The following is a 15191-nucleotide window of genomic DNA, read 5'->3' as shown; positions in this document are numbered from 1 at the left end:
TATGTTTCCCTCTGACGAAACATCTGTAGATTCGACTGATCCCACTTTTTGGTTTAGGCCCGCTCGTAGGTGCTGATTTCCGCTTCGCCGGCTTGGCAGCGGGTTTAACTCTACGCATTTTCTGAAACTACCGACTTTGGAATAAGAAATATAATATAGAAATAGGCCTAATGATGAAGTTATTATTATTATTTTTAATATTGTCTCGGCGTTACGACTTAGACAATTTTTGTTAATAAAATCATTATTATTATATTTTGCTCAAATATTGACTAAGCGTTACGACTTTTCTGTTTTATATTACGCATGTGGTTTTTTAAAACCGAAAAACATCCGAAAAGTCATGTACATAATGATGCAAATACACACGAAAATAAAAATTGCTAGAAACATTCTCCTTAAATTTCATGCATAACATGAATTTTTTAACACAATATAAAATAAATAAACAATTTTTTATCTTTAGATGCAGGATATGTCTGCTCCCCTTCATTCTCTAACAGAAAAGGAAGTCCCAAGGATCCGACTAAAATACCAAAAGTTGAAAGAACGGGGAAATGCTAATGACCCGATAACCCCGAATATGGGCCTCTCTAATAACGCGATTTAATTTTCAGCAATTAAATCGAATTATTTTAAATGTGACCTGCAACATGTGTTGCAAAATAATACATTCTTTTGTCTTCATTGCTCATTTATCTACATCGTAAATAATCACATGTAGTGTAAAATTTTGTTTGCCATAAAGAAAGACTATCCCAATCCATTGTATACCGTATAGAATGGATAATTGTTGTAAATTCCTTTTTTACTAAGTGTTATCCATACCATCGAATCGAAAGTAAAAAATGTTTTACTACAAAAGTTATTTAAAATCAAAAGTTCATAAATAATGCAAGCATTTAACTCTAAAACATCATAGATGGTATCAGATGCCATGTGGAAATTAGCATCACCTGCCGACCGGTCACACCCGCGTGTGCCCTTTGTCAAAGTCAGGAAATAAAAACGGAAAAATCTGTCGGTGGTTCAGTGTGTAAAAAATGTCTTATTATTCAGTCTGAAAAACGGCAGTCAGCATGTGACTTAATGAAAGACTGTATTTGCTACAATTGTAACAAGGTCATTGCAATTGCGTCGACTATAAAACTTACAAAACTACGACTTTAAAAGAGACTGCTTGTTTCAGCACATTGTCTGTCAACAATTTAACTCGTTTTAAAAAAAGTTCATATATATATATATATATATATATATATATATATATATATATATAGAAAGCACAAAGAAATTCACTTTTACATGGATACCCACTTCCGCCCCAGCCCGGGGTTGAACTCTCGACCTTCGGAATCTGTCTCCTAGCAGTGCAGGAACAGCGCGCTAGACCGCTCGGCTATCTAGGCAAGTCAAAAAACTTGCTTTCGATGCCGATGGAATTCTCGCGGCGCTGCCCTACACTACGGTCATTGAGAATAGAAGTGAGATACAGTTATTTGGACATTAGTTTTAACAGAGGATTGTTACCAATACATGTTGTAATGAAATTAATTATTATTTATAAAGCACAAGTTACAACAACTCTTAAACTAATATAACTGCCCTAAGTGAAGAAATATTAATATAGAAAGCACAAAGAAATTCACTTTTACATGGATACCCACTTCCGCCCCAGCCCGGGGTTGAACTCTCGACCTTCGGAATCTGTCTCCTAGCAGTGCAGGAACAGCGCGCTAGACCGCTCGGCTATCTAGGCAAGTCAAAAAAACTTGCTTTCGATGCCGATGGAATTCTCGCGGCGCTGCCCTACACTACACGGTCATTGAGAATAGAAGTGAGATACAGTTATTTGGACATTAGTTTTAACAGAGGATTGTTACCAATACATATATGTATATATATATAAAATCCAAATTCAAATGATAAACTCAAACTTTTATCTAAAGCGCTTTCGCCCCATGCGGGCTCATCAGTAGATTTGAAATTATAAACAAGTTACATTATGACGTCATTCTCGTGACGTTATGTAGGCAACGTTAAACATAATGATTGTGACGTAATAATAATCACAGTTAAATGAGGCGCACAGATAAAGTTTTACAGTTCATCTGATCAAAGTTAAGCGCCTATTATAAATGTACAATAATGGAGACATTTTATATAAAATGTACATAATAAAATAATTTGATATAAATTCCTTTTAGCAGTTCAATTTTGGTTTAAACAGATTTATAAAATATTGTTCTTTGGCTTTTCGTAATTGTTCATTTTCCTCTTTTATTTGGTAAAAAGGAAATATATAAAAATGTCCTTTGCCACAAGAATCAAAGTGTTCACTACATTGCGTGTTTCGTATGGTCGGATCCTTAATCTGTTGTTTGTGCACGCGAACACGATCGGCTAATTTGGTTCCGGTTTGTCCTACATAATTTTCCTCACATGTAGGACACGTCATACAGTATATAAGGTTTTTAGATTTACACGTCATAGAAGATTTAACGTCAAACTTCATTCCGTTTTTAAAAATAATGGTTTGGCCGGTTTTTAAAAATTGACAGGTTCCGCATCGTGGATCCTCGCACTTAGAAACCATCGGTTTCTCGGGGTTCGATGTAAATTTGGCAGTGGTAAGAATCTTTTTCAAATTGGGAGGTTGACGCCTGCTGTGTAGTATATCCTTTGGTTTAATAAGGTCCCTTAATGTTTCTGATTGTTGAATAATAGGGAAATATATATATATATATATATATATATATAGAGAGAGAGAGAGAGAGAGAGAGAGAGAGAGAGAGAGAGAGAGAGATGCAAGAGCATACAGTATATATAATTATATATATACTGCATGCTCTTGCATATCGAATCAAGTGACAGATATAAACCTCATTTGTAAGTATGAAGGTTAATTGCTTCCAAATTAACGATTATTTTTGACAGTTTAGTAATTTTTGGAAACTTTCATTTTAAAGTCATCTATCTTATTTTAAATAAACTACCTTTTTTAGCCTTTCAAGATCACTTTTGTCAAGAATAAGACTCCAAAATGTTAAAAGTAGGCTATGTTCCCAAATCTCCCATTTAACTTTTTTATTCGGCGTAATTGTTGTTAATGCGTATTTCAAATCGGAAAACCTTTGAAATGATTATCTTAGATATCTTTCTTTATCTACATGTACCATTTATATTGATAAATAATGGCCAATTTTCACTCCTCTGTTTCACGTGACTTGCAAGTAAATATATTCGTGTCAAATATTAAATGTTTGACAACAAAACAAGACCGTAATGTCAATAAAACAGCTTGAAAGTTGAAAGATTTCTTTTCAGACTTACAAATATTAAAATGCATTTATTCGTTATTGAACACTATTGAATTAAAATTCAGGAGGCTTGTATGTTTTCTTATATCAATTTAAATCCCCTACAATCACCTATAGACCTTGTTAAAACCCTTTTTTGTAAAATTCAGCATAAACGATCGATGCAAGAAGATCAAATTCATTTAAAATGGCGGAGTCAATAGAAAGCAGCGATCACTCTGAGAAGGAATATTTTACTTTGAATTTTCTTTATCTTAAAAATGGCGAATCAGTTAGAAAAATTTATCAGACGCTTGCCGATTGCTATAAGTGTGAAAGACAGATTAAAGTCGAAAAAAGGTAAGCAATTAATTGAAAGTTGAGGAAGACGTTCTATAAAGACGTTGAGGTTATTGGATATAGGTTTCGTGTGAAGTCCTTTTTCATAGATCTCATTACTTCGCTTGTAACGTTTTTTTTTACAATCAAGAATCTATATTTCATAAGAGTTTAACTTGTTATTTTTTGTCAAAATTGACAAAACAAATTACAGGTAAATCGAACACAAATATACCAAAGACCTTTAACAAAACCTTAGTTATCATGTATCTGTTTTCATTTTATTGTAATGGCTTGCTACATTCGATTTCTCTGATAACAATTTTATTAGCCAACATATTTGGAAAATGTATAGAGACACAAGATTTAGATGTAAAGAAGTAGACCTTTTTTGAATCGTGATGATATACGGAAGTGAATAAAGAAACTAGACAAGTCTTATTTAGAAATATAAGAATACACTGGGTAAAGGAAAAATATTCCAATTGGTCTAATTCTCACTTAGTTTCACCGGTAACGCATGCAGTTACTTAATTATATATCATACAACAAATTTAACATGCAAAAATGTTTATTATGAAGCCATCTTATGGTGTAAAATTGTGTTCCATTTGTGTCATTCAAAAGCATAAAGGAAAGTCACTTTTTGTTTGTTAGGAATTTAACAACTTTTATTATATCTTAGTAATGTATAAATTGGTCATTCTCAATGCACTTTAAAACGGAACTTAAAATAAAAAAAAACATTTCTCTCTTTTGGCCATAAGACAGTTTGAAATTTAGTTTTAAATATTTCTTTTGCATCAAATTCAATAACGATAAAATATATTTTATAGTATGCTCAACAAAAAGGAAGACAATAAATGAAGGCATTTAAAGTATACACTCGTATAAATATCAAAATTTTAAATCACATATTCACAAAATGTAATTCAAAGTGAGGATAAAACATATCTAAAAAAAATATTTCATCAGCAAAACCATTGAATGAAGGCATAAAGCTAGCTATGACTGCATTTCTTTCATGAGATTTGTAAACTGAACAAAAGATACTCAAACCCGTGTGGATTAATAATGTTTGTTTGGTTCACATCAGTCATGTTCTATCAGAGTGTTTTAAAATACAGTCTTCATAACATGTCATGGATGGAAGTTATTCCTAGAAAAAGGTCATCCTTTATGAAACCTGATACATGTATGCTGACAAAAGAAAGCATCGAAATGTGTGGTGGAAGTATGATATCACCGGTCAGATTTGTGAGACATTGGAATATAAAAGCGGTTTTAGAATTCGAACAGGAGAAATCCCTCCTGGGGATAAAAAACCATGAAATTAAGATCCAGCTGTATGTAGCAAAAGAGTATATACACGACTATGTCATAATAGATATCCAAGATAATTACACATTTGTGTTCTTCAACGTGAGATCTAGCCCTAAGTTATTCAAAGACATATATTCACACCGTTTTGATGATGAACCAAGACCTGTTAGGGTACCGGCCAGTAAATGTGGTTTTCCGACTTATGGTTTATTTAAATTGTTTTAGTTTGCAGTTCAGAACAAATAGTCCACTTCTGTCGAGAGTAATTTGGTATATGCAGTACAGGGATATTCATGTTGTTTACACACAGATAAGGTTTCAAAATTCCACGAAAGAGATTGAACTAAAATTCAAAGAGTTTGAAAATGTGTACGCTTGGAAATCATTGTGTTCTCTAGGTTATAAAGTAAAGAACCAAGAATCACAAGAAGTCATAGATGTTATAGATTGTCTATACCAAGGAAAAGTCAACGAACAAGTCCTCTTTAGAATGAGGGAAAACGTCGCTGAGAAACCTTTCTTCAATTTTATAGAAGAAATGTGTGCAGCAGTAAAGAAAATGACAAGTCAATGTGGCCGTTATAATGAGAGTGACGTTCCTGAAAATCATTTAATGGTGAGGAAGGTTTTCCTAACACCTACAAAATTCGTTTTCTTGCCAAAGGAACCCGTATTTAAGAACAGAATTTTTCGTCAGTACAATGAAGATTTCTTTGTTAGGCTCGTCTATCGAGATGATAACTTTGAAAAAATTAGCGCAATGGAGTCGACTACACTTAATGAGGTAGTAGTTGATATGAAACAGATTTTCCTGGAGGGGTTTATCATTCAGGACCGCCATTACGAGTTTTTAGGTTGCTCAAACAGTCAACTTCGGGAACATAGTTTCTGGTTCTTCAGCTCCTATGATGGAATTACAACAGACTACATAAGACACAAAGCTGGGGACCTATACAAAGAAAGATGTGTTGCTTCGTACTTGTCCCGTTTCGGACTCTGCTTTTCTTCATCGTTCCACACATTGAACATTGGAGAAAACGGGGAAGAAGTAAAATATGAAAGTGATGTCAAAAGAAATGGGTTTTGCTTTACTGATGGAATTGGAAAGATTTCAACAAGGCTTGCTGTCGAGGTAGATGGTTTATTTTTGTTTTTGTGAAATTGTTTTCATTCTTTTTTTTTTACCTTTTTTTGTACGAGTATATAATATAAAAGGTAAATACAAAGGTCTGTAATGATTTTTTTAAATATACCATACTAACCAAATAATAGAGCATAAAACGGACCTCTGGAAATGTCAGAGGTGGATATTTCCACAAGTAGATTCAGATACCTATTACTAGTGCCTATTACCTGATACTTTTTGTAATTAAATCCGTATGTAAGATACATGAACATGTATTAGTTCTCCTGAAAGGCAGACAAAACATCCCATTTTCAATTATCGAAAGAAAACTATTTTAGAATACCTGATCCTGCCTCTGATGAATTGACGGTTAGCGTTTACTCTGCTCCTATTTTGTTTAGTTTTATGGACTTTTGAGTTTGAATGCTTTTCCTTATCTCCATATATTCCATTGAAGAAAATCAAAGCATGACAATATAGAATGTGGTGCCTTTGACTTGAATAAAAATTTAGATATTATTTCTTTTTTGTGACATAAAAGCTACAAATGTGTTATAATTTGTCGGAAGGGGCAGTTATTAAAGGTCCGGTTGCGACGATATCCAGTATGAGACGATAATCCTTACATTACATTTCATATTTCTTTTTTCCTTTTTATATATGATTATTTATTTTATCAATCTTGAGTATCAATTAAAATCCTAAGCCTTTTGATCTGTTGTGCTTAAAGTACAAAAGAGCCACTGTGGTGTGGAGTATTTAATGGAGCAAATGAATATCGTGATAAAAAAAACACAAAAGGTTTTTAAAGCACAATCATTATCAATTTAATGAAATATATGGATAAAAAGAAAAGTGGTCAAGTTGAAAAATCCATTAAACATTTTAATACTTTTTATTTATGATTTATACGATGCATGTGATGGCTATGAATAAATGTAATTTAATCTTGAATAATAGGTTGATGCATATGATAGCTAAAAATAAATTTAACCTTGAACTTCAGGTTGCCAAGATTAGGGGATTGAAGGCCGTTCCTTCTGCGTTCCAGATACGATATGGTGGATGTAAAGGTGTGGTTGCATAAGATCCTTCTTTTGGAACTGAGAGAAAGGTTCTTGTAATTAAAGAAAGCATGAAAAAGTTTGAATCCAATTCTTCAAGTCTGGAAGTGTTGCAGTATTCACGCCCAGGTATCAGGTTATGTTTATTTTTCCCCATATATTTTAATCAAATGGTGGTGTCTCCATACGAGTTAATTTCTCGAAAGGGTCGCAAAATAAATTAACAGATGTTGAAGTTTTTGAATAATTGCATTCTAAGAACATATCAGCTAATACAGGTGCAAAATCACCACTCATTAGAATTAAAAACAATTTTTTAAAAGGTCCGATATCTGCATTATTGTTGTCGATTAGGATTGTAAGCATCATATCAAGATCAACTTCAGAGTACTTGTATGTAGAATCAGATTATTTTAATAATAAAAACAAATGATGACCAATCACAAGAAAGGAAAATTTTAGATTTCTATTTTTATTAAAAACGCAATTTTCTATCAGCTAATGTTAATTCGACCCGTGCGGTAGAGAAAACATTGGACTGAAATTCTTTTTCGATTTTTCAATGAATTTGCATACAAAATACGACAGTATCACTTGTCTAGAGAATATACCGAGATTATATGAATAGGATTGTAAACAAGACATCGCATCCTAATTAACGACTTTTTATATATCTGCAAATTGTATTTTGATTGATAAAAAAGGCATTTTTCATTGTACAAAAAGTAAATTCATTAGCCTTTCACTGTGTACAAATTTGTCAACCTTTACGATATGACATCACATTATTAAGTACACTAAGATCATTTCATCGCTTAGATCTTGTAGTTTCCGATTTAAGAAAGGACAAAACTCGTGTAATAATAAGTTTTGGATGATCACTCCTCCATGGCACCTAATCCCACCTCTGATGTTTCGGAGGTCCGTGTTCGCTCTGCTCTTATTTTGTATATTGTTTAATGGACTTTGAGATTGAATACTGTTCGTTATCTCCATATCCTTCTTTTGATGTAGTCCAGATCGATCTAATTGTTAAATCTTCCAAATTATAAATAATTTCATTTTCTGGTTTAATGAAGACCTGGCATTTTTCTGTGACGTCAAAGAAAACAGTAGCTGTATGAACTAGGCCCTGCCTCATCGTTGTACATGTAGCCTTAAATTGCTGTAGATGTGGAGACAGGTTATTCGGATGAGACGGTATAAATTCACGTCCCATGTCGCAGTGAATGCAAACACGAAAAGATCCCTCACTTCTCAGTGGGTCTGAGTGCCGAGTATAAGTAATAATAATTGGTATCTCTCCACCGGCAAGTGGTGGCGTCTCCATATAGGTGAAAATATTCTCAAGAGATGAGTAAAACAACAAATTTGCTTCTGAGCAAATCGATGTAGATACATTTAGTTTGTCACATTTGCTTTGATTTGTTTAATCAATTACAGGCCGACTGCACCTGAACAGACAAGTTATAACTTTGTTATCGGGACTTGGAATTCCAGATGATGTGTTCCAAAATCTTCAAGAGACGATGTTGTTTGACTTAGCAGATATGTTTCTACAGAACGACACAGCTCTATTGAGTTTGAAAGAGGTATTAATAGAAAATTTACCCATTTGTAATGACATCATTTAGATAACAAAATTCATAAAGATCATCTTGGATTGATTTCATGAATAAATACCAAATTAGAATTAATTTTGAATTAAATCTTGATAACACCAGAACCTGAAAAATTTTATATATCATTTTCAGTTACCAATAGCAACCAATTTCAAAGATCTTTTTGAAAAAGGGGTAAACTTAGTTCAAGAGCCTTTTGTACGGTCTCTGCTCCTAGCAATATTCCAACAAAGAGTAGATGACCTTAAAAAGAGATCACGGATTCAAATACCTCTACATAAGGGAAGGTATATGATGGGTACATCGGATGAAACTCAAACACTGAAATATGGACATGTGTTTATTCAGTATTCAAAAGAACTTGACCAGCCACAAAAAGACATACAGATGGTTCTTGGCAAAGTTGTGGTCACAAAGAATCCATGTTTTCATCCTGGGGATATCCGAATTTTTGAATCAGTAAATAATCCTCGTCTTAGACATATGGTAGATTGCATTGTTTTCCCTCAACTTGGTTCCAGACCACATCCTGACGAAATGTCTGGATCAGATCTCGATGGGGACGAGTATTTTGTTTGCTGGGATGAACGATTTCATGGAATCGAAAATCAAGACCCAATGGATTTTCCCAAGGCAGTGAAAAAAAAATCAACATCTTATGTTCAGTTAACGGATATGGTCGATTTTTTGGCCACTTACATAAAAAATGACAACCTTGGAATTATAGCAAATGCTCACCTAGCTATGGCAGACAGTGAACCTAAAGGCATTTTTTCCGATTCCTGTCTTGAGTTGGCCAGGAAACATTCCAATGCAGTTGATTTTTCAAAAACTGGAAATTTTCCACAAATAGACGCAGATATTTGTCCCCTGAAGTATCCTGATTTTATGATGAAAAGGGATAAATTATCTTATTTCTCGCCCAAAATCCTTGGAAAATTATACCGCCAGTGTCTGCACTTACACAATGTCACACAAAGAGAGATTTTTTTAGGATTAGATATCGATATTGATGAAGACTTTGTATCAGTATTGACTAGAAAAGAGGCTAAAGATGGAAATTTACAAAGAGAAGTCTATAATAACAAATTGATAGACATAATGAATGAGTATGGACTTCAAAATGAAAATGAGGCAGTCAGTGGGATTATACAATCACTGACAAGTGCAAAGAGTTTTTTAAAAGGCGAGAAATTTCAAATAGGGAAAAGAGTCCGTGAGAAAGTATCAGCCTTACTCAAAAGAACAAGGGCCATTTTCTTTGAAGAATTTGGTGGAGAAGATAAGAAATATACGTTATTAGAACCAATGATTCGGAAAGCATCAGTATGGTACACTGTTACGTATAAAGATCAGAACAGATCTAATGCATATGGCAATATACTAAGTTTTCCCTGGGTTGTTGCTGATATATTATCAATGATCAAACATAAAAAAAATACAAACCACTTCCCTGGATAGAATAGAAATATCCCTGGAAAAAAGAATGAAACGCTCAGAGAAAGATCGCTTGAAAGGCTTAGAGTGCTTACAATCTTTGCGTATTTTAATTGAACAAATTAGACCCAAAAATCTATATTTAGAATGGATTTCTTTATCTGGAAATGCTATTGTTCTACCAGGTGATTACATTCAGTATTTGTATGTTAAAAGAGAAGACATAAAACCACTAATATCAACCATACAGAGGTTTGCAAATCCCGAGATTCCTAGAGAAATCGATACATTTAGCGAGAAATTATGCTTTCCTTTCAAACTTAAAGACGGAATGCATGGATCTATCATAATAATTACAGACGGTACAATTGCAAACAAAAGCAAAGTAATCAATAAAGAACTCGACAATTCATGTCTAACATCTGTCATTCAATTTCTTCTTGAGGAAATTCGGGAGTGTTCTACATTGAACAATCCAGCTGATGCCGTCGAACATATGTTGCCTTTACTACTTGTCCGACAATCTACTGTAGGCAAAATGGTTAGAAGAATAAAAGGAAAAGCAAGTGTATTACTAGATTGCCTGAAAAATGCTAGGCTTTATCTTCAAAATATCCTGGCTTCTGCAGACTTGCCAGAGAGTACATTACATTGGTTACTGAATAATACTAAGGAAATTGTAAAGAGATGTTTGGTAAAATACATGGAAATTACTTTTTCCTTATCAGTAGATACTCCCAGATGTGAAGAGAAGGAGCAATTTTTCCAGTCCGAATCTATGCTATTGCCAATCGATTCTTGGAACGCTGTCGAGTTTGCGATACCTTATGTCGAATTCAAATTAAAGGAAAAAACTGGCGCAGATATTTTTATTTATCATGTAGAGTTGAGAAAATCTAAGGCTTTGAAACTCGAAGCAAGGGGCACGAGTCTTCAGCTTGAGACAACTCATAAGGCCCTATACGATATGTCAACAAATTCCATTGTTAAAAGTATCACGTACGAAAAATATGGACAAACAAAGGTGGATGGAGCACTTACAGTCCTTTTTGAAGGATCTACACAAAATGATGATCTTGTACTATTGCGAACCTACCGTGGTCTTTGCCAAAAACATCATTTGAAAAAGCCAAAATACCTTCCAATTTTGAAATATTACAGTGATACTAGTTGTGGAAATGAATTTCAAAGAGCATTTCATACGCAGTGGAGAAAAATTCAAAATGAATACAGAGATATTTTTCATGGCGATCTGAACATTTCTCTGGTATTTGGTGCATTTTATGTAATGGACATTAATGAAAATAAATTGACAGTTTCGAAATTGAATGACTATTTGAGAAAATTTGAAGAGAGGCGTATCCAAGGTTTTAAAATGGGGTGTGTACCTTACTCATTTTCGTTTCTGCCTATACATAAACACACAGAAAATCTGATGAAAATCCTCGAAACACGTTTTGTTAAAGTTGATACACAGAGAACAGTAAAAGTGAGAGTTGGAAATCAGGGTCTTTTCGATCTGGACGAAGATTTAAACATCATTCGTTACAATGCTCCTGAAATAAAATGGTTTATTGGACAAATAATCCGCTTACTTTCGCAAAAAAGTTCCTATGCAGACCATATTGGTGCTCGATGCAAAATATTGTCCTATAGAAAACTTACCAAAGATGTATTTATGCGATTGGAAGAAAACAATTGGCTTAAGCATGGTGAGGCTCCTCTGATACAGAGAAGTGGGGGCGACTTTTCTGTATGTTCCGATCGTGTTACCTATATAAGGGAGAAAGAAACAGAAATATACTCGAACGAAGACTTAAACATGGAAAATAAAGTCTGGCGAACGATGCAGGTGGAGGTTCATAAAGCGAAAGAGTACGATGTTGACCAACGAACCCGTCAATGCAAGAAAATATCGGAGAGGACAGAACTGGCCATAATACCCTATATACCTGATCTCAGATCGTCTGCTGAGGAGGTAAATACGTATTCCAAACAATTGTGGGAAATTGCTCTGTATTTCGGAACATTACTTGATAGTTAGAAATGTAATTCATATTTTAAACCTTCGAATACAAAGGTCTTTTAATTGTTAATGTTGTTATTGCAATTTTTAGCAATACATCAAAATATACCGGTAGTGTGAATGATAACATTTTGAAAACTTTTTAAGACATTCTTTTTTTATATTTGAAAAAAAAAACTGCATTATATAAAAGATTTTACGGCAAAAATATTGCCAATGTCAAAAAAGGATCTTTGTATGAGTTTTTAAAGACATGTAATAATGCCAAAACGTATGTTGAATTCTGTTATTTATTTGCATCACTGTACTGCTGCATGTATTTTTATTATTTGTTCTAATATCTTTTATCAAATATATGAAATCATTTATATATGGGAAAAATATGAACGTTTATAATAGCCTAATGATTGTTTTGTAAGGAAAATCGAAGTGAAATAAAAACACAAGCATTATACATTGATTTTGCTTGTTTCTTTTCTAACTTTCTTTTGTAATTTTCTCAGTACTTCATTTATTGAGACGCCACCGCTTGCCAGTAGAGGATTGAAAATTTAGAATTTAGAACATAACGCATATGACCTTTACGAGTTTAGGGATGTTTTTCTAGCTAGTACCTAATCCGACACGGGATCTCTGAATATAATTCTTATTTGAAGGACTGGTCTTCACATCGCACAGGTGGACTCGAGGACTCATGTAAAGAGCACCTTTAACTTTGCGTCTCTAGAACAAATGATGTAAATTTTTTTGTCCTCATGCCGAAGTTCATCTCCCAAAAGTTTCATAAAATCAAAAGCAAAATAAATGCTGCAACCTACATCTTGTCTCTTAACTCTTCCTTTCAGAGCGCTTGACTTTTAATTTAATTCACGTGATTATTTGAAAGGTTTCCGTGAGGTTAAATCTATCTATAATTTCTAAATTAATAGTGTTTTTATTTAATCATTTTCTAAATAGTTCTAACACATAAAAGAAAATAGAATGATGAAAATTGCGTTTAAAATATTCTTTTTTTGTTTACTTTTTGTTGTTAAAAAATCTTCTCACAATCAAATTTATCAAGAAACGTTCCCTCTAAAACTGCTAATCATGCAATACATGTACCTGAGATAATGTTTGAATAAACTGTCTGACACTAATATTATTATTGATAAACCTGTTATGCGGCTTTAAAATAATTTTGATATTTGTGCATCATATGTCTAAACAGATAAACCATACATATTTTGATATCGTCTGTTGAGGTTAATTCCAGGGTCGTAAAAATCCAAATCATGCTATAATTTACAATAACACTACCAGACAATCAAAATTGTATTGATTACTTATTACTTGTTATCATAAAATGTCATTGAAAAATCCATATATAAACACAAGTTATCTGTTAGCGTGAAACAAGGTATTGTCGTTTTTAGTCCAGATTGTTTTCAACGGTATAAGCTAGACCCAGGTATACAGAGGGATAACATTAATCCCCGACAAGGTATCTGCAAAATTATTTAATTTTCATTTTAAAAATATTTTTCTGATTTTTTTTTATAAATTGCAAGGATTTAATCGACATAGCCCTAGTATTAACTACTGAAATGTGAACATATAACAGTTATGAACTAAGATTAATGTCAATAATGAGCTGGGATCACATGGTATGTCAAATGTTATCATAACTTTTCCCTTTCTGCACTTATCAAGCCATCAAATCAATGTCAATTTATTGTTAATGTAAATGCAATTTTATCTTGAGACTTTTTAAAAATAAATAATGTTTTACAAACGTAAAATAAAAGAAGACGTTTACAAAACGCTTTACTCACTTTTAACTAAACTTATCCGTGCCATTCATGGACTCAGGTTGTAAGTTTACGAAATTAAATTAAGTTGGTTATTTTGTCTAGAACACTCTCTAAACTAAAAGCATCACAGTAAATAAAACTCTTGTAGAAAAGTCTAATATCCAGAAATCAATGTATAATCATAGGCAATCAGAATACGATTCAAGTATACACATCAATAACATGAAAATTAAACCATGAATTGAAATCTAATCATAAAATCATATAGATCCATGTGTCGATGAAAGTCCTGAAAATATAGGATTAAAGTATCAGAGAACTTTGGGCATTATATAGATAACAATCAATATATATTGTATTATAAAAAATAAAATGAATATCATGGAAATTGACATCATAATTTTGTGCAAGAGAACAGTAGAGTTATAAATCCTACAAATAAATTAGTGTCATAAAACTGAAAGTAATATTGTAGAAAATATAAGAATTCCAAGAGGATGTACATGTATATCACGTGACGGAGACAAACGGGCGTTGTTGAGAAGGAACATTATATTTCAAATGTCCGAATGGAGGTTACGATATCCGATGAGGAGTATTTTCAATGAATTTTGGAAAACCCTTTCTTCTGATTTTAGTAAAATGTTTTGTTTAAAATTTATTTTTGATAGAATTGCATAAATTTTAGTGTCAAGTGATGGACATCTTCTTTAGACATGTATACAAAATGACAATGCTTCATATCTAATATTATTTTCATTAAAATTTTTTTCCAAAAAATACAACTAAAAGCAGAGTTTCATAAAAAAATCAGAGTATCACATAAAATCAGAGTATCACATAAAATCAGAGTATCACAGAAAATCAGAGTATCATAGAAAAACAAAGTATCACAGAAAATCAGAGTATCATAAAAAATCAGAGTATCACAGAAAATCAGAGTATCACACAAAATCAGAGAATCACACAAAATCAGAGAATCACGGAAAATCAGAGTATCCCATATAATCAGAGTATCACATAAAATCAGAATATCACAGAAAATCAGAGTATCATAGAAAATCAGAGTATCATAGAAAATCAGAGTATCACAGAAAATCATTGTATATATTGAAAAAAATATGAACAAACAGTTTTATAAATCTGTCAGAGTATCTTGAGAAAT

At 32.7% G+C, this 15191-nt stretch overlaps 1 protein-coding gene across 1 annotated transcript; it reads left to right on the top strand.

Moving 5' to 3' along the window:
- Nucleotides 1-3504: 3504 nt before the first annotated feature.
- On the top strand, nucleotides 3505-10231 carry LOC134255154 (uncharacterized). The gene is given in 7 exon segments (XM_062737663.1): nucleotides 3505-3596; nucleotides 3598-3656; nucleotides 4732-5168; nucleotides 5170-6090; nucleotides 7091-7277; nucleotides 8592-8740; nucleotides 8903-10231. Coding segments are annotated over 7 exon segments (3174 nt in total).
- Nucleotides 10232-15191: the final 4960 nt, after the last annotated feature.

This window comes from Saccostrea cucullata, unplaced genomic scaffold (genome assembly GCF_032062105.1).
Source record: "Saccostrea cucullata isolate Sc308-1 unplaced genomic scaffold, CSIRO_AGI_Scuc_v1 ctg513, whole genome shotgun sequence".
NCBI classification, from domain to species: domain Eukaryota; kingdom Metazoa; phylum Mollusca; class Bivalvia; order Ostreida; family Ostreidae; genus Saccostrea; species Saccostrea cuccullata.
This window is presented reverse-complemented; position numbering and strand designations above follow the sequence as displayed.